This window comes from Callithrix jacchus, chromosome 17, assembly GCF_049354715.1.
Source record: "Callithrix jacchus isolate 240 chromosome 17, calJac240_pri, whole genome shotgun sequence".
NCBI classification, from domain to species: Eukaryota; Metazoa; Chordata; class Mammalia; order Primates; family Cebidae; genus Callithrix; species Callithrix jacchus.
The window spans coordinates 16,065,008-16,085,983 of record NC_133518.1 but is presented as its reverse complement, the minus strand read 5'-3'; the positions used below and the strand labels follow the sequence as shown (position 1 = coordinate 16,085,983).

Below are 20,976 nucleotides of genomic sequence, written 5' to 3'. Positions count from 1 at the left end.
GGAATGTAAACTAGTACATCTATGTGTTAATAAAACAGTAGGGAGATTCCTCAAAGAATTAAAAATAGAACTACCATTCAACCCAGCAATTCTATTACTAGGCATCTACCAGAAGGGAAAAAAGAAAACATGTGTAAAAGACACGTGAGCTTATTCTATGTTTAATGCAGCCCTAGTCACAACAGCAAAATCATGGCATCAAAGTGTCCATCAATAGTTGACTGGATGAAGAAAGTGTGATATATATACACCATGGAATACAATGCAACCAAAAAAAAAAAAGAACGAAATCATGTCCTTTGCAGTATATATCTATATAAATGCTTATACATAATATCTTCTTTTTTTTATGGTGGATAGTAACAAATTACTATAGTTTTCAAATTCCATTGAATAAATAGCATAATTTAAAAATGCCAATATATACTATATTCTGAAAAATTGCATCTTTTGCAGATTTTCTGATATTTGACAAAATATTTAAGATGTCAACTTAAAAATTTGAAAACCACTTATGTGTAATTCTTTATATACTGTTTTACTACACTCTATAGTTCCGTATCTAGTTGTTTTCAAATCTTAGATCTTTTATAAGAATACAGGTGACTGAGGGTAGGGACTACATTTTCTAAACTTTGTTTCACAGAACTTTATTAATAAAGTATTTTGTTCATAAAAGAAGCTCAACTAAATATTTGCTGAATTAAATTATTTTCATCAAATGGAGTCATTCAGTCTTCTTCTACTGTTCTTATTTAATCTTCAGGTTAGTTTTTCTACTACTTATAATCCAAACAACTGCCAGATGGGAATAAAATTTGGGCTTCAAAAATCATTCACATTTTATTTCTAAAATGAGAATGGGAAAATACTGTGAGAAGGAAATGAGTATATACAACAAACCAATATCATTTTTAAAATGTGTTTTTTTATATAAATGAAGCAACACCAAGCATTCAGAAATATATTTATTGATAACAAACTATTGTATATATATACTTTTAACTCAAAGTAGTTTCTTTTCATAGTCATTCTTTTTAATACGTACCAAATAGAAAGCAGTAAAAATAGCAGCAGATGGATCAGAGTGGTTGTCAATAAATGTTTTCTCCCAGGTCACTAATATACAACTGCAATGAAAAAAAACCCCAAATATATATATATTTACACTTGACTCATCACCTCTGCTTAGGACCCTGTATGCACAAGATACTGCTGACCTGCTATATTTGCTACATATGGAACAATTAAGCTAGCAATAAGAAGTAGTTTATGCATATATGCTGGCCTAAATGTATATACCTCTTATGCAATTACTGAGGATTATCAACAAGGTTTGGTCTTGTCTGGTGATTATAATTCTATTAAATTACATTTAAATATGATAGACAGAATTTTGTTTTATAATTAGTATTATTCCAAGAAATAATAGTGCATATAGACCTCATAAAAATAACATAACTTATGCAAAAGCAAACTCAAAAAATACAATAAAAAACTCTTATAATCTTACTTAGAAATATCAGGTTTGGATTTAAGAATTAGCCTAGTATCTCTCCTGATTCTTTGTTGTTGTTGTTGTTTTCAGGGGAGAGTGTGAACACAGTCCCCCACTGCTATAAATTCTGCAGTTGGATTTCCCACGTTTGGGGAAATGGCAGAGGTCAGCACGTCCGGCACGTAATGGATGAGCCTTGCTCTAGGAAAACCACCTTTGGGATCATGGTATCTCCCCTGCCAGGTAAGATTCTCTCCTGATTCTTACCATTTCCTCATTGTTGTGACATTGTTTCTTTGAAGAAACTATTATCTTGAACTTATGAAACTCCTTTTATTTAAAACAAAAATTTGGAGCTATCTCATATATGGTAGTCCTTGATTCTAACGGTATTGCTATGAATACTAGTTCTAGGTAGCATGTATTCAGTACTCTCTTTGTACCAGTCACTGTGCTTAGCACTTTGTGTTTAATCCTCACAACTCTCTGAGGTAGGTAATAGTACTGTGCCCATTTTACAAGAGAGGGCTGGAAGCCCAGGTTCATGGAAGGCAAAAGACACAGATGGGGGTATTAATACGCTGGCCTTCCTGAAATCCCAGTTAGACTGTGAGCTCCTTAAAGTGTAGGGGGAAGGAGCAATGTCTTATTACACCTTAGTTGCATTATGGTGCTGACCACGTAGGGGAAAGTAGGGAGGAGGAAGCTAAAATGGGACTTTTTCCTGGGAGTCATGACAGTGGGCAATGCTAGATGTAGCAGGTGAATGCCAGACCATAAAGTCTATTCTCATATTTCAAACAAGCTAAGAGAAAAATCACATTTGTAAAGATGTTAGCATATAGAAATACTTCCACCAAAATGATAGAGTACCTGGAGAATTAGGTGTTTAAACTCACATCTAATTTCTCTGGGATAAAATCTAATTAATTAACATCAACTTTATTTGTTATTATGATTGAAAAATAATACCACTGAAGACCTAAGATTTTTATTATAGTAAGGCAATTCTTTGGTCCTCCTATAAAGCTTCATCAACTTCCTATTTCCCTTTAATGTTTCTTTTCAACTCACATGAATCTCTGTAAGGAAAATGTTGTAGAAGGGAAGCAGTATAAGGCACTTAAATCTCTCTGGGGCAGAAAACTTTAGAGTCTGAATTTCTGGTGTTTGTGGGCCAGTCAAATAGTAAGTAAGCACTTAAAAGTGGTCATTTAAATCTTTGCTACTTTATTCTGTTAGTGAATTAGATCAGGAATAGTGATTTTATTAAATCACATATTTCGCCTATAAAAATGTTAAGCTCCTTTACCGGTGTTAACACCGGGCTTCCCAAAGGCCATCAGCATCCTGAAGAAGCATACAAGAGCCACCCAGGAGCCACTGTCCTGTTCCTGCCCTATTCAGAGACCCTATATTTTTGTCCAGAGTTCACAGTTTAGCACAAAGATGTCCTGAGTTCTTTAAGCTCATTTTGACTGTATCCTGAAGTTCCAAGTGAAAATAGTTTATCCCAAATTGACCCAAAGGAGAAATGAATCAAACTGAAAAGAAACAATTTCTTGTTGTTTGGACTGCTACATTACATGTGAGCAACTTTAGAAAACAAGGCAAATGTTCAGTGGTTGTTCAATTTTTTCCCTCTTAAAGATTACTTTTTAAAAAGTGCCTTTCTTCAGTACACATTAAAGCAAACATAAAGATTGATCAGGGCTCCACTTGGTGGAGAAAACAGCCTACAGATACGTTAGCACCTTGCTAAGCTTTTGGGACCCATCAGAACTGTATTTCCATAATTGTAAAATTGACTGTAAGCTACAGTCTGTTTAATCACCTATGTATTTCCAATTTGCCTATGAAGACAAAGGCAGATTGATAGCGTACAATACATGTTAGTCATGGCCATAGAATAGTTTGGGTAGAATCTGTATACAGCTAAGACATAGAAGGAAATGTCGAAGGAGGGGATTATTCTATGTTAGGAACATACTGTAAAGCAATCAGTCTTTCCAGGAAAATTAAATAGGGATTTTGATAAAGTCTGAAGTTGAACATTTATGTGAAGTTTCAGAAGCCCACACTCAGGAATGCTCCAACCCTACCTTTTCAACTTATTTTGAGACGTAATAATTCAGAAAATATTTTTAACAAACTGATCAATCCTCTACTTCAAATTTTCTTGCATTAGATTTGATTAAACGTATTAGGAGTTTGAGGTAATATACAAAATGTCTGTCTCATGATTGTTTGAGTGCCTGTGAAAACCAGGCTGTGCTCAATTAAAAAGCAAAACAAACTGTAACTCAAAGCCTTGTTACAAAGAACAGAGCTAAGAATATTAGAACCACCTGCCTTTTAGTGTAACAAAATATGCTAGCCTTTTTGGCTACTTAATTCAGTCTTACCATCAAAAATATATTCTCTAACTTAAAAAAATACTTTTTTGGTAATATTTGATGACATTTCTGATGAGAGCACATAAAAATAAAACAATACTTCAAGATGCGGATATACAATGCTCAAGGAATCGTCATTTAAAAGCAGACGGTTCCCTTATTGTTTCTGTTCATGTCAAAAAGCAGGGTTTTTTGTTTTGTTTTGTCTGTTTTTTACACAGTCTCTGTAGCTCCTAGGAATTTCATTTCTACGGCAGCTTTTGGCCTGTGGGCTGAGCCACTCTTCTTTTGGAATTCTGCAGCAATTTCCTCAAAAGACTTTCCTTTGGTTTCTGGAACTTTAAAAAATGTAAACAGGGTAAAGGCCAGGAGCACTCCAGCAAAGAGGAAAAACACATAAGGTCCACAGAAGTCCTAGAGAGAAAGCAAACACAGACTTCCAATTAGCGGTTGTTTGACCCCATCTTCTGTTGAGTAAATCTGTGGAATCTCAGGCTGCTTACCGCAATGTACTGGAAACACAGAGCTACAATGAAATTGCAGGTCCAGTTGCTGAAGGCAGCTATTGCTAATGCAGCAGAACGGGGTCCTTGACTGAAAAACTCAGCCACCATGAACCAGGGGATCGGGCCTGGCCCAATTTCAAAGAAGCTGACAAAGAGGAAGATGGCTATCATGCTCACGTAACTCATCCAAGATAACTTATTCTGAGGAAAGAACAAAACAAAAACAATGGTGGGGCTGAGATCATTGGCTGCTTCTTCCTGAGTTCAGAGGCAGGCATATATCTTTTTCTAACTTATTTATGTTCAAGCAAGTACAAGTTGTTCTAGTCTGAGACAAATTATTCCAGTCGAAATCATGCTTAACTCTTTCGATTTAGATTTCTTCTAAGGAAATCCTCTGGATTAGGATTTTCCTGTGAAGGAGGCAGAGCAAGGATCCAGTGACCTTTGCTCCTACTCATACCAAGGTTGCTAGGCAAGATGTATGGCTTCCTGTGAAGTAGTGGATGAGAATGCCAGGCTGGCAGAGGTCCAGTACATGCCCAAGGTCGCCCAGGCAGCCATGTGGCAGAGTCAGCATTAAAACCCAGCTGGTGCTAAATCCAGAGCCTATGCTCTAACCATGGGTACATGGCCTCCCTGGATGACAAGTAGAATTTACATGCTAAATATTCAGTCCTTAAATCCAAGAAACTAGTTCATCTTTTCTTTATATATCTCCTTTGTATTTTATGCTGTTGCTCTGGGTTTATTTCATGAGTCAACCTCAAATATTTTTGAATACAAAGCACTTTAACCTGGAGCAAGGAGCTGCCAGGTGCCATCATATGGAAATGAAAAACCTCAGTGCAGGCACCAAACTTACCAGCAGTACAAGTCCCACGGACATGAAGATGGCACAAACAAACATCCCGCTCATTCCAATTAGAAAGAGAGAACGTCGCCCTGCCTTCTCCACGAGGAATACCTAGGACAGTTTTAAAGAATATTATCTCAATTTTGTGAGTCACAACATATTGACTGTTTACTTAAATCATTTTTACTGCCAAAGAGGTCATTTTAACTCATACAACAGGTAGGAGGAAATTCACCATTCCATTTTACAGGAGTGAGATCGAGGTGGGGAGTGACTCTAGCCCCAGATGGCAGAGCTAGTCTCAGTGGACAATGGGTAATGATCAAATATCTGCTTAATTTAGTCACATTGGTTTGAATAGGCAAAGAGGAAAAATACATAAGGTCCACAGAAGTCCTGGATAGATAGCAAACACGGACTTCCAATTAGCAATTCTCTGACCCTACCTTCTGTTCAGTAGATTTGCGAAATATTAGGCTGCTTACCACAATGTAGTGGAATTATAAAGATAGAACCAGAGTGTTTCCACTACTCCAGGATTATCACTTTAGGTACAATATTCAGAGACTGTACCACTGGGGTCTCTCCCAATAGATTTTTTGTACATTCAAAATGTGAAGGTTCCACATTTAAACGTGACATTAACTTATTTTCTGATAATTATCCTAAGTTATAATTAAAAGGGTTTGTGCACTACTGACACCTGAGACAGTACAACTGTCTCAGGTGTCAACTATTCTCATCCAACTTTCTCACGGCTTAATAAAGTCCTATTACGACCACTCACCAGGCAACATACAGAATTTAATCATTGTAGCAAAATAGGCCTGCATTTTTCTGGTATGCTTAATTGTACACTGTGCTGGGAGTGAACTATTCATTTAAAAAGTTAGGACTTTAAAGTAAAGGGTTAAAATGCTTTCTTATCTTAACTGAGGAAATATGTCGTATCATAGACCCCTTTAGTTTTATGGACTTTTGCATTAATGTTAAGATTTACAATTAGTCAAGACCAGAGTTTTTATACTCGTGCTTGATTCTTGGAATGCTGCCAGGGCTGGTGAGTCACTCTCCTCCTCCTCTCCCACAGAACTCCCTGTCATCATTTCTCACCTTGGTGCCTTCAAGTAAATTGGCTAGGTCATCAGCCTATCAGTAAATCAATAGCAATCCGATGTCTTCAGTATAGTGAGCTCTGACTCTGAAGATATCTTAGAAACATTTTGCCTACAGTGAAAGCCTGTTTCTCAGAGGCACACTCGTATCGGAGTTTTAAATCACTTCAGATAGGATGATAAGCAAAGAGTCCACGTTTAATTATTGAGGAGGAAGTTGGAAAAAACAAACTTTTCTCAAGTTCATAACATTTCTTTCTGTATTTTAACTATTTTATTATGATGTTCAAAACTGGTTTGGTGATATCATGTCAAGCTATTGTAAATTACAAGCATTTCTTTGGGAATAAGGTACCTTACTATAAACTCTAAAACTGCATGTCTTGAATGTTAAATTGGCATCTGTCCCTAAGCCTGGTGTGCACTCAGGATGCGTGTGACAAGGGGTGAGACATGGTCATTGGCTGGAGATGTCTGCCCAGTTGGAACACTCATCTTTGCCCCAGTGCCTCACACAAATCCTGGGTACCTAGTTGGAATATGGTAGCCACTGCTTCTCTTTCAGTGTCATTCCTGCCCCCTAGATCCCTCCATATTTCTTTCTGCTTTTTTCTCAAAAGATTACAAACCCTTTTCTACTAACCCATTAGTATGGAAGAAGATACAGGATGTGGAACACAGTTAGTATGGAATTGGGAAAGTCTCTCTTCCCAAAAACAAATTGATTTTCTTCCAAGTTGGTGAAACATTAATATATTCAGTCCATATTCTTATTTGCATATTTTTATTTGAAAGTACACACACAATTTCATAACACTGGTTAGTTTTGGGGAGAGCAACTGGGTGACTGAGGGACTATCCTTTTTATACTATTTGAACTTTAAAACAACATTTCAAAAGTTAATATAATTAAAAATTTTAAATGTGATCTGTAGTCCTGGAGGCTTAATTAATGACTAGGACTGATTTTTAAAGACTATGTCACTTCCCTGTTCAAAAACTTTCACAGAATCAAAGGAAGAACTATAAAAAGGTATATTCAAAATAATTAGGACACTATCTTAAATAAACCAATTCCTCCCACGCCAGTGGGGGTTGGGAGCAGGGTGTAAAAAATGAAACTTTACAGAGATTTTCTCTTTAGATTTTTTCAGAATTTAGGCTACCTAATCTTGACAACTTGATGCTTTACATAGAAAATACTATTATACACAAAATGTTTTAATAATAATCTCTATATTATAAAAATAAAAGATTTGTAAAAAAATATTCCAGGAGACAAAAGAGTGAATAGTCCCTTGGACTGAACTTTAGGAACAGGTCTTGATTGATTTAGAGTGGCTTTTTGGTTTGAACAGGTCTTATCTCTAAAGGTATGTCTACAGAACCATTGGCATTTCATTATTGTATGTTTTTCCTGCTCTTTCCAAGGTCCAGCACTGTTGAATGTGGTCTGGACAAACCTGCCTTTTGCTCTGGGTAACCAGGATGTAATTTATTGATCACCCTGAGGTAATAGTTAAGAGTTCATGTGCAGAGAATGAAAAACAGTGACTAAATTATATTGAGTATAGTATTGTGACCAAAATGGAAAAGAATAAACTTTTTGATGTTTTTATCTTGTTGAACAAAGACAAAAATAAGCTCAATGACTCCCATTCCACAGTGAACTACATTAGTCGGGGAGTTTTTATCTTCATTATTGTTTTCTTCTTAGATTATTATGTTAAATATTCCTGTTGTCAGGCTATTGATTCACTTCTTATATAAAGTTATTTGGTTTTCAGAAGAGCATATGACCTCTTTTTTAGGTCGGAAGGAAACAATAACATTTCTAGTTACTATGTCACTTCCCTTATAATATCACACATACTCTCGCGTGTCACCAGAAGCCACAACCTTGTGAACTACTTGGAAACTCTGCCCAATGGCTTAATGCCATTTGCTGAGTCTGTTTAACTTCATTTAAAGGCTTAAATGTCTGTTAGAAAGGGCCTTGTTTATTTATTCTTAAATATTTCCCCCAAGACACGTGATAAAATAATTTCAACTATGTAAAAAGAGGAATCTAAGTAGACGATCCAGTATCAATAGAAATGACAACCTGTCAGCTAATCTAAGGGGTTTATGTACCAAGAAAAGAAGGAACCTAGGAATCTGCACAAGGAGGAAGTTCCCTGTGCCCCCACATGAATTAATAATTCACAAATGAATGACTAAATGGCATCCCAGCAGTGCAGAGAAGCAGTGATTCACCTTCTCAGTTATGCCTAATCTCAGTGCAGTGGTTGGCTTATTCAGGCAGGATTCTTCTCATGACTCACTTGGGTTTACATACTTAGAGCATATAAACAATAAGTCACTGATTGCTTTTAGATCCCCCCAGCCCCCAATTTCTGGACCAAGGAACAAATGGAGTATTTATCCAGGGCATTGACTTACAGAGACAGCAGTGAAAATCATGTTTATAGCACCAACTCCAATGGTTGCATACACAGGTTTGCTGATACCAGCCGTCTGAAAAATGCTGGTTGAGTAGTAAAAAATCTGCAAAGTAAAAACAGTTTAGCCTTAATCTTAATCAAAAAGTCTGACATTAATGTGTTTAAAGCAAGAAATATTTTAGATTATTTTTAGTTGTTTCTATGACGCCATGCTCCCTAGAACTTCCTACAGATTTTCTCCTTCCAAGGAAGATAACCCTCAGTCTTCCTTTAGTGTTTAAAGCTTCTGATTGCTTAAATGTCCTCTTTATATTTAGCTGAAAACTCTGCTACTGCATTTTCTTTATTTGTTAAAATAACTTGAAACGTTTTGTTAAAGTATACTATATATAGAAAAGTATGCAGAAATATGCAGCTCAATTAATTTTCACAAACTGAACACACTTGTGTAACTAGCACCCAGCTCAAGAGATAATTTCCAGCCCTCTGGAAACTTCTTACATGTCCCTGTATCATTTATTCAAAGGAAACTACTCTTCCAATTTCTGACATCATAGATAAATTTTGCCTCCTTTTGTACTTCATGTAAATGGAACCAAATAATATATATCATTTTGTGCTTGGATTCTTTAGTCAGCATCACCTTGGTGAGAATCATGCTTATTATGTGTTGTGGACATTATCATTACCATGTAGTATTTCATTGTATTAATATACCACGGTTGCTACTATTCTACTATTGATGAGTATTTAGGTAGCTGCCATTCCTAAATGAATAATTTACTATTCTTTAGGCTGTCAGAAATCCTAAATTCAATACTCAACTCTAGAAGCCACTTGCAATTTAGTTTTATTGTGGCTGTGGGGGGGTATAATTATTCTTTTCCCTTCCTTTTATTTATTATGATTTTTGCCATTTGTGTTCAGCTTAATATTAAATAGACATATAATACCACTGACTGTTGACATTTTAAAAAACTGTAATTTTAGAAAACTTTTGAAGCAAAACAAAAGTTAATGCTCACTCAGTACATGTGTGTTGTAGCAAGACACATGATGCCAACATTTTAAAATGTCTTAGCTATTGATTATGAATAGTGATTATGAATAGTGCTGCTAGGAACATTCTAGTACAGTCTTTTTGGTGGAATATGTATGCATTTATAACTAGGTATAGAATTGCTGGACCATGGTGTAGGCATATGCTCAACTTTGATAGACATTGCCAAACAAAAACTGTTGGCAAACAGTTTTTGAAAGAGGTTATGACAATTTTACAGTCTCACCAGCATGTATAAGAATTCTAGTTGCCACTGCATGTAATCCAAAAAATTTCACTAGTCTCAGTAGATATGGATAAATGTTGTTCACAATCTAGCAGCCTTTTAAAATTTAGTTATGTTTATGTATTTGTCATAGCCTTCTAGGTCATTCTGTTATCCATCATCCTTTGCCATTTCGTCCCCACCTAACATGTCCTATTGCTGGTGCCTCTTTCTGAAGACAGGTCTGAGGTAGAGGACTGTGCCGACTATGTTCAGTGCATAGAAGCTTATAGCACGCTTCACACTATCCCACCATTTTTAGGCTACCCAACAGCCTCAGGTCCAACATTTCCTGGATTCCTCTTTAAGTCAGGCACTGGGATGGAAGCTGAAACAGTAAGGTTCAGAGAAATTAAATTTTGTGCCATTGGATATACAGATAGAGCTGAGATACGGGATGTGATTTTGGTCTCTGAGCCTCAGACTTATACAGAATATTCATAAAAATAAACATCAAGGACTTCAAGGAGGTTGGGGACCACAGTGGAGTTTGTGGAGTGAGGTTCAGATCTCATTTTGTTTCAATGGATGGAAATTACTTTCTTTGCCTCCCCCAAGTGTCTACCCATCTTTCAATCAGCCCCAAAGTGTCCCATGTGGATTCGGCATTGGCGCACTACAGCAAATGTCCAATTTACATTTTTAACAGCAACAAAAGGGGACAAGTTGTTTTCATTATCTAGTTTCTTAACAAATGCTTAATTTTTTCCTCTAGTAGTCAATTGCCAGTAGAACCACCTTAGTCTGCATGATGCAGAGGTTTCAGTATAAGATCTAAAAGCTAGCTAGTTTAATGCTCAGTGTGTTTTTCAATCATGTATTGTCTACTATCCTTAGTCATCAATATCATGCCAGTTTACTCTATTATTTATTTTGTGTGCTATCTCCCCAAATGGAGTGAAAGTTTCTTGGATGGTAGGAAACTGCTCTTTGCACCTGGCTATCTGGGATACTTCATTTAAATAGATAAAAGGAATCATGGACTCCATTTGGCTTGGGCTATCAGAAATCCTAAATTCAATATTCAACTCTAGAAGTTCCTTGCAATTTTGGGTAGTGTGTCATATTAATTACTCTCCTTTTCCCTTCCTATATTTATTATGATTTTTACTTTTTGCCTTCACCTTAATAGATATGCAGTACCATTGACTGTTAACATTTTAAAAGATTGTGAAGTAATTTTAGAAAACTTGTGAAGTGGCTGTGCACGGTGGCTCATGCCTGTAATCCCAGCACTTTGAGACGTGAGGTCGGGAGTTTGAGACCAGCCTGACTGATGTGGGGAAACCCCGTCTCTACCAAAGATACAAAATTAGCTAGGCTTGGTGGTGCGTGCTTGTAATCTCAGATACTCTGGAGGCTGAGGCAGAAGAATCACTTGAATCTGGGAGATGGAGGTTGTGGTAAGTCGAGATCATGCCATTTTACTGCAGCCTGGGCAACAAGAGCAAAACTCCATCTCAAAAAAAAAAAAACCAAAAAACAAAAAACAAAAAAAAGGAGAGAAAAGAAAAAAACTTTTGAAGCCAAAATGAAAATTAATGCTCACTCAATATATGTTTGTTGTAGCAAGACACATGATGCCAATATCTTAAAATGTCATTTAGCTATTTAAACTTGAACCTTCTTGCCCTTCCTACCTTAGTTTACTGTGTTCTTAAGAGTTAGTGGGCATTCTTAAACTTACCCCATTGATTCCGGAAAATTGCTGAGCCATGTGCAGCATCAGTGCCACTAGAATAGGCTGTCGGTAGTTAGAATTGGTGAAAAGCTGAATTATAGAGACTTTCTGCTCTCTTGATGCCTCTTCTCTTTCTTTTCTCATTTCATTAATGTCTTTGGTGACATCATCATATCCTCTGAGTCTTTTCAAGCCTGTCCCAGAAAATGATCAGGTTGAAACAACTCAGGTCAAAACAAAAATAAATTTATTTTTATGTTAAGGAAAGAGCTACATTTCTGCATGCCCCTTTTTCTTACTTAATAGCATGGGTGATGGAAGTTCTTTTTGTTAAATTAAGTCCTGCTCTTTGATCTAAAAGAAAAGCAGAACATTTGGCCTCATGTTCTGAGAAATAAAACTATGATCCTCATTATGTAAGAAGCATAATCCTGGAGAGATCTTTTAGAAACCTCTGGTTGAGTCCAGTGCCCTGTATGTGGACTTCTGGCTTGGGCGTAGGTGAAGGCCTATGGGTGCAAAATGACATGTACCAGTCATATAATGTGGTTTTGCACATTCTTCTTACATTTAATCACCACCTTCACGTGGAAGGCACTGTTTTACATTATATACATGCACACTGTTTTACGTTAGCTGATAATGCCGAAACAACAGGAAGACGGAAAAACCATCCACAGACTTACTTTTCTTTGCTTTGACTTCCTCATCTAACTTGATGTAAAGGTATCTGGGGCTTTCTGGACAGAAAAAGAGTAGCACAGACTGAAGGATGGCTCGCACAGCAGACAGGCCGAGCAGGATATGCCACAGATCGTGATTGCCCAGGATAAATTCAAGACCAACAATCTGAAAATGCAAGGAGGAAGCATATCAGCTACACAATACTTCGGGTCTACCTTTCCCACCAATTTGTTGAAAAAGTACTTTGGCAATTTAATAGTAGTCTCTGACAACTTTGGTTCAAGTAAGCATAAGACAGAAACTGTTATTGTTGTGTCTCACCTTAACTAAATGAAGAGCTATTTGTTATATGAGAAATTCACCTAGATTTGTCTTCATTAACTACAATTGAACAGTCAGGGTGAGAATCAACCAAGCTTAAACAAAAATACCTATTTGATATCTAAAGCAACACATAGCTGTATTCTCCAGGCAACGAGATAGAATAATACTGTGTTAAAATTAGCCACAACTTTGGACCTTTGCTTGATATTTCCCTTCTTATATTACCCAGAACTTAAGTAGAAAGGGTTTTCATAGATAGAACAATTACTGTGATAAGAGCTATCTTGGTGATTCCTATGGCAATAGTTTATAGACTACCCTCTGGATTGTCATAGGCATGGGGTCCCAGACTCCCTCTGACACCATGGGGTAGAAGGGAAGGATAGACCCAGCTGATCAGATGCTCCTGTGGCAATCACTTACATGTCAGATTCCCAAGTAAGATGCTTAAAACAAGGGAAACCCAGGCAAGCAAACACTTGAAGTTTTCTATTTCTTGAAACCTAAATGGAATAATTTAACTCTAGAATAGCTCTGAAGTTAAGACCTGGTTTGCCAGGTCACCCCCGGTGCTATCCACCAACAATTCCAAGGGGGAAAAGTGAGGAGTGATAATCATTTACCTTTCAACTAAAAAGTCTATGTCTGTATACCACTTCTGCTACCACTGGTAGAATTGGCTTTTCTCTCTGTGCTGGTCTACAGTGAGAGTGGACTATCAGGGAGGGAGAACATGGATGAAGTGGAGGTGGTACAGTAGAGGATGCAGTAGAAGTAGTACAGTAGAGGATGAAGCAGATGAGTACAGTAGGGGATAAAGATGGGGGGTTTTTACCTGACTAACAAGAATGCCTGTGACAATGGCCAGCTGATGCAAAGTGCCAAGCGCGCCCCTCAGACTGGTTGGAGCAATTTCACCAATATACATAGGAACCAGGCCTGAGATTAGCCCTGCATGAAACATGAACATAAATGTTAACGTGCAACCAGGACCATATGAGTAACAACAATTTGGTTTAAGTTCAGTACATATCTGGAATGAAAGCCCCTTTCTGAGTTCATTGTAAGGATGAGCCCTTGTTCCTAGGTATAGATGTAGTTTGTGCAAGAGGTATTTGATATGACCCCAAATGCAGTTGTAGTTGGAAATATGAATAGAAAGAAATGCTTAGTCATGTATTTTGCAGTTCTTCATGACATTGTCTTATTTAATTAAAATTCATGTTAATTTTTAGTTTACACTATAAAACCTTAGGTTGTCTTCAGAAAAGAAACTGAAGAATGTTTTAGTAATATTCTTAATCAGGGCTCATGGGACTACAGGACATCAGAAAATATCTCCACCAGCTTCTTGATAGAGGTGAGAAACAACTTTCCAAAGATCACAAGCAACAGAGCATTAGTGTGAGAACTACATGCCCTATCTGAATTTCCACAATGTCGAGTGTCCTCAAGACCACAGTTAAGGTGGTGATGAGGGGTGAAGGGAGGTGCAGAGAGGTAGAAGAGGTTAGGGGTCTTAAGGACTCTTCCCCAGTTAGAAATCAGAGAAACTCAGCTTCTTTATTCTATTCAAATATTAGGCTTCAGAAAATATAAAATTTATATGATGAAAGACTTTTGGTACTTAAACGAATACAAAACATTTACAAACACTAGGTCATTCTGCCTTCTGAAGCTTTCTTAAATGCACATGTACTCTATCATGTTGGAAATGGTGGAATGACCAGCCATTTGCTGATTGCATAAAAAGTTCAGAGATCATCAATAGGTAAGTCTGAATTAAATATTTGGCATTTTCTTAAATATTTAAAAATAGGATTTGCAGAGGCTTCTTCTTAGAAACTACCTGCCTATCAAATTGAAATGAATGATCTTTGTGTAAAAGACGCTTTGGCAATTGTTTCCAAAACATATTTTTTAATGCTTTGAATTGGTCTTATTTCACAAATGAACATTTATTTATATGTGTGATATGGCATCTATATTTCAGCTGAATTTTACAGGTGACTTTTAATGTATAGCCTGTTGATCTTAAGACAAAAAATCATTTATTTGGCCTTATTCTAAGTTGTATTAACTTTCTGTAGTACCTAATACTATACCTTAAGAACAGAATAATGTAGATAAGCTCACAGGTCTGAAGTCACATGAACCTGAAGTCAAATTATATTTCCTATAATTTTTAGGAACTTTAACATTCAGAATAGGGCCAAACATAATTTTAGAAGATGGTTGGGGAGTACAAGTTAGTTGACTATGCTAGTTATAGGTTGTTTTACAATATGCTTGTAGTATTTATTTTTAATTTTACCAAAAACATTTCATAATTTTTTTCACACTGTATTTTTTTAAATGAAGAGAAAAGAAAGAAGAGGAATTATAATTGGGACTTCGTTCATAGTGTGATTATCTGCATTTTATGGGAGAAGAAGCTGAGGCTCAGATTTGATATTTAAGGCCATGCAGAGACAGTGCCAGAATTGATTTGCTCTGAATCCAAAGCTCTTTCCATATTTGGGGTTGACTATTTACCTTGATAAAGCTATACTGGCCTTCATTATTTGTATTAATGTTGAAAATAATAAAAAGATGTTTAATTAGGCTGTTAACTTGGCATTTCACACTTTTACTTCAACTGGTCATTGAAGATACATGGAATTAAAGTCTTTTCTGTAGGTGAAAGTGTTAAAAATTCTTTTATATACAAATCCTATGTCCTCAGCCCTCCTTCTCCATCCCCATGGATAGAAATGCCTTGAAAAGCACTAGGATTTGTGAAAGTGGGTTAAATCTCAACCTAGCACCATCAAAATCAGAGCTTCATTGGCAGAAGTTAAAGATTTAGCCATTTGATTTAGAGACTGAATGATTCTCCCTTTAGTAAACCACATTCCCTAGCCCTGTACCATTTTAGACATGACTGAGTGAAGCAATAAAGTGATAGTGTCCATAGGGAGAGGGAATCAGATAGAAGCAGCTGGTATTTAAAAGTTCAGAATAAAGGGAGGCGGTTCCTCCCATGAAGTTTAGAGATTGAATGATTCTCCTTTTGTTCATAGTTTGTCTGCTATTGAATTGAATGATTCTCCTTTCGTTCAGACGTCTGCTATTTGCCTCTGAATGTTTGAAAAGCTGTCTCTAAGAACTAGCGACTCCCACTATTCAGAATGAACTTCACAGGAGGAACCTCCCTCCTTTATTCTGAACTTGTAAACACCAGCTGCTTCTGTGTGATTCCCTCTCCTTACGGACACCACCACTGTAATGCTTCACTCTGTCATGTCTAGAATTGTACAGGGCTGGGGAATGTGGTTTAGGAGATGGGTTCAGAGTGTTAAGGTCTCGTCAGATAGAAGAGATGGAGACACAGCAGCCAGGTAGTCCATAAGCGCAGAATTAAAGGTCTTGGTATAGCCATCTCCCACTGTCTGCTGTAATCACAGCAGTAATAACAACAGCTAGCATTTACTGGTAGCTTACTGTAAATGTGTTCTCACAATTACCCTATAAGGTAGATATTATTATCCACTTCATTTAATAAATGAAGAATCAGAGTTAAATAATTTGTCTGTGATCATGCAACTAGAAATGATGTCGTTGCCATGGACAAGAACCTTGATAGCACCATAATTCCTACTCACTGGTCCCAAATTCCCCTGACTCAGGATTTCAACTTTATGCTATTGCTTTTCCCTCTGTGATGTCACCCTAGACTCAAAAATATCCCTGAATGTTACCACATCTGCCTGCAGAGTTACTTTCAGACAAAGGGGGGAGAGAGAGAGAGAGAGAGAGAGAGAGAGAGAGAGAGAGAGAGAGAGAGAGAGAGAGAGAGTGTGTGTGTGTGTGTGTGTTTATGACTTACCACAATATAGTCCTGATATGCTTCTTCCAGCAATTATAAGTATATGAGATGGCCCCAATTTTGAAAACCCCATCAAGAGAGCTCCGACTAATGAAAGAATGTTTGCTACTAACATGGCTTTGATTCTGAAATTTTAAAAAAGCAAAGATTATAAATTCAGCATCAAAACTTGCTAAAGCTGTTTGCTTTCAGAGCATGTTGAGATTTTTTTAAGAGCAATTATTTTAATTTTGTTATAAAAGCTACTTGGGGAATTTTGAACCAAGATTGCTAATATGATTCATCTGTGGACTAAAGTATTAATAATAAGCAATATTTATGATAAGAGAACTAGGTTGTATCCACCTGATCTTTATTTTGAGACAGGGTCTTACTTGCTCGGTCACTCAGCTGGAGTGCAAAGGCACGATCATGCTTCATTGCGTCCTTGACCTCCCAGGCTCAAGCCTGATCTCTACATTTTGACAGAGATGATTCAATCATGGTGATGGCTAGCTTAAGATAACATTTCTGACAGTTTTTCAAAGGGTTAACTACAAGTTGGTTGTTGTTTTTTTTCTTTTTTGAGACGTTTTGTCGCCAGGCTGGAGTGCAGTGGCGCAATCTTGACTCATTGCAACCTCTGCCTCCCAGGTTCAAGCGATTTTCCTGCCTCAGCATCCCAAGTAGCTGGGACTACAGGCATGTGCCACCATGCCCAGCAAATTTTTATATTTTTAGTAGAGACAGGGGTTTCACCATGTTGACCAGGATGGTCTCGATCTCTTGACCCAATGATCCGCCCACCTCGGCCTCTTAAAGTGCTGGGATTATAGGCGTGAGCCACTGCGCCTGGCCCAGGTTGATTATTTTAAAGAATAATTGTCTGGTGATAGCTAAATTCAGTTCTGTAGTTGTAACCTACAACTTTTTTATTCTTTCAATGGTACAGGTTTTTAATTGATCTAGATAGAAAAGGAACTTTCAGAGTTAAATTTCCTTTTATATAAATTATTTGGAAGTAATTTAAAACATCTTTTACTTTAAGCCTTATCATAGAAAATTATAATTATCTTTATTTTAACATTGTATGCCAGCATATTTCCAAAATCTATAAATTGATAGTCATCAAGGTAAAAGACATAATAGAGGTAGCAACCAAAACACTTTCAAAATTAATCAGATGAAAATTACCAACATTTGCAGACATCTGTTACTTTTATTCCTAATTAGTGAGAAAGTGAGGTACACAAGCAGATAATGATAAGGCCAATAAATGTCTGACTAGACAGGTATGAAAATGTTTGTGCCAAAAGAAATGTCAACACCCTTGTTATATTCTATTTCACTGCTTCAAACTTCGATAGGTGGGCTTTTTCTATGCAAGTATCTTTAACACCAAACAGATTTTTTTTTTCTGGAACATGAAACTATAAAGTCACATACTGCAGTGATTGTGTAACAGCCACATGATAGGCCACATAATGTCCCCAGTAGCCTACAGTCTAATCCCCAGACTCTGTAAATGTTACCTCACACGGCAAATGAGATTTTGTCCATGTGATTAAGAATCTTGAGATGGAGAGATTATCTTGAATTATTTGAGTGAATCCAATGATGTAATCACAAGTGTCCTTATAAAGGTAAGGCAGGCGGAAGAGGAGAAGGTGATGCGATGGCAGAAGTTGAGATTAGAATGTTGTGCTTCAAAGATGGAGGAAGGGCCCACAATCCACAGAACTATAGTTTGTCATTACAAGCTGGAAAAGGGCAAGGAATGCATTCTTCCCTCAGAGCCTCCAGAAGGAACCAGCCTTATTGACAGTTTGACTTTAGCTAACTAAAACTGATTTTGGAGTTTGGCCTCCAAAACTGGAAGAAACCATATTTGTGTTGTTTTAAACCACTAAATTGGCGGTCATTCATTACAGCAGCAATATGAAATGAGTGTAAGGAAACTATTAGCTACTTAAACTCAAGGGAAACAGAGTGATTTAGAGCTGGCTAACCCCAGAGCTACAGAGTAGAAAAACAGTTAAGGGGTGTTTAGTAGTTTAGACTATTGTGAAATGCTTTTTATCTACACAGGGACAGAGGACAGGCAAATTCAATAATTTACCTTAACAAGTTGTTACCACCTAGCTAATAGTCTCTTTTATTAGGGGGAAAAAAGATTAAAAGTCATAAAAGAAATAGCCTGGAAGAATCTTTGGTGCCAGATTGCTCTAAAGTCCCTTTCCCTACCACCAAAGGATACTGGAGCACTTTACATAATTTAAATTCTTTTAATGTCTGTTCAGATATGAAAAATGGCCACAAATAAATAATTTAAAAAATACATGAACTAGCTGAATCAGGGAAAAAGAAACTTGATTTTACCTAAATACTTGTCTTAAAATCTGACTCTAAATACTTCTGATAGTAGAGGCTTCATTATTGTCATGGTCATTGTCATCATTATCATAATCAAAAAGGCCACGTTTGCTGTTTGCTTAATATATGTCATTCATTGTGTTAAACCTTTTATATTTGTTCTCATTAAATTCTCACAAAAATGCTGCAAGGTAGGTCTTATTATTTTTCTCACATTGCAGATGGGAGGTAAACAGCTTAGAGAACCTAAGTAACTTGCTCATTTTCATACAGCCATTAAGTGATAGGTCTTGGACATGATCCGTGTGACACCAAAGGGTAATGCTTCATTTTAATGCATTCCATTTTTGATAGAAAAGAATGCATGCATTCAAAGGCAAGCTACACATATCTTCTTATACTCATGGTAGTGTGGATTGCGCAGACCATGTTCTTCTCTACCATACCCTGCTAATTAAATTGTAAATGTAAAGCTTGGAAAAACTGACCTTGCAAACCCAAAAGTATAAAATGGTAGTCACATACATCTATTGACATCTATTACACAACTGCAAGGAGATTTTTTTTAAAAGCAATAACGGCAGTACTACATTTTTATTTACTTTTAACTGATGGATAAATTGAGACTGGTAAAAATGAAAATCATGTCACTTCTCAATGAATCTCTCTAGAAAGATAATTTTATGGGGGATACTGATAACTTTTGGCCGAATTTTGATGTTGAAATTATGAACTTTTGGGCTGGTTTTCTTTTTTTTTGAGATGGAGTTTCGCTCTTGTTACCCAGGCTGGATTGCAATGGCGTGACCTCGGCTCACCGCAACCTCCGCCTCCTGGGTTCAGGCAATTCTCCTGCCTCAGCCTCCCAAGTAGCTGGGATTACAGGCACATGCCACCATGCCCAGCTAATGTTTTGTATCTTTAGTAGAGACGGGGTTTCACCATGTTGACCAGGATGGTCTCCATATCTTGACCTCGTGATCCACCCGCCTTGGTCTCCCAAAGTGCTGGGATTACAGGCTTGAGCCACCGCGCCCGGCCTGGGCTGGCTTTCAAGGAGGAGTATTTTTCTACTAAAAGCTAAAAGAAACCTCACTTTTTGTTTACCATAGGTCATTTGATACATGGTCATTTGACGTTGTTTTGGGGTAAAACCATTGTTGATGCCAAATCCTGAGATTCAGAGGTTAAGTATTTGGGCTCCATTAAATGTTAATGGTAACTAAATGTTTTAGGGTAAGTCACTGAACTTGTCAGAATCTTATCTCTAAATGAGGGGCAACCAGCATTTACATTTTTTGTTCAGGAATGAGAAGTAGTATAAAATATCAGTAGTTGCTAAATGATTTGTTCATATTCTAAAATGTAATTTAATTTTACTTAATTTGATTTACTTTATTTAAAACTTTTAAAGAATTATTTTTTCTTTTTCCTTTTGTCTGAATCCACTTACTAGAAAACAATTTACTTTAGAAATAGAAAATTAATCTAGAGAATTCTCCATTTACTACTTAAACCAACTCGATGCACTTTGAAATTATTTTTAATTTTTGTGAAATTTAGTTTATCAATCTGTATTTTACAGATTCTTATTTAAACTTCAACTGAACATCAGCAAGTTGATTAAAATGTAAGAAATTGACCACTGTTTTTTATGGTGGAGAAAACTCCTTTTCAAATAAGAATAATAGTAAAACTTGGGTTACCATGATATTGTATTTAAGAAAACTTATAGTCATTTTATATAAAAACTCCAGTGTAAGAGGAAGCGTTATTAGAATTTTAATAACCAGACAGCTAAAAGTTATAATTTATAGTAGGAACTGAAAAAACTAAGTGAATTGTAATCTAGAATTAAGTTAGTTGCCTGAATTGTTATTTATATCTTTAAAGGCATTTTCATTTTCTAAATTTTTCATGTTTGACA

General features: G+C 36.6%; 1 protein-coding gene, 1 long non-coding RNA gene and 1 other non-coding gene across 4 annotated transcripts in view; 1 reads left to right on the top strand and 2 right to left on the bottom strand.

The window, feature by feature from the left end:
* The window catches only part of LOC128930035 (uncharacterized), a 57,712-nt gene extending 56,000 nt beyond the window's left edge, over positions 1 to 1,712 (top strand). Inside the window, exon 3 of the long non-coding RNA XR_008477526.2 lies at positions 1,589 to 1,712. This is a non-coding gene — a long non-coding RNA (uncharacterized LOC128930035). The remainder of the gene's footprint in view (positions 1 to 1,588) is intronic.
* The window catches only part of SLC2A2 (solute carrier family 2 member 2), a 34,390-nt gene continuing 14,369 nt past the window's right edge, over positions 956 to 20,976 (bottom strand). Inside the window, exons 4-11 of one of the 2 annotated variants that reach the window (XM_002759385.7) lie at positions 16,698 to 16,822; positions 13,665 to 13,780; positions 12,508 to 12,670; positions 11,828 to 12,015; positions 8,814 to 8,918; positions 5,266 to 5,367; positions 4,398 to 4,601; positions 956 to 4,308 (exon numbers count right to left, since the gene is read on the bottom strand). In XM_002759385.7, the coding sequence (XP_002759431.1) occupies positions 4,108 to 4,308; positions 4,398 to 4,601; positions 5,266 to 5,367; positions 8,814 to 8,918; positions 11,828 to 12,015; positions 12,508 to 12,670; positions 13,665 to 13,780; positions 16,698 to 16,822 (1,204 nt within the window). In that variant the 3' untranslated portion in view covers positions 956 to 4,107. The remainder of the gene's footprint in view (positions 4,309 to 4,397; positions 4,602 to 5,265; positions 5,368 to 8,813; positions 8,919 to 11,827; positions 12,016 to 12,507; positions 12,671 to 13,664; positions 13,781 to 16,697; positions 16,823 to 20,976) is intronic. The other variant, XM_054247172.2, reaches the window with a different exon arrangement.
* Positions 1,586 to 1,749, bottom strand: LOC118149076 (U1 spliceosomal RNA). Its single transcript, XR_004736238.1, has one exon. It is a non-coding gene; the product is annotated as a U1 spliceosomal RNA (small nuclear RNA).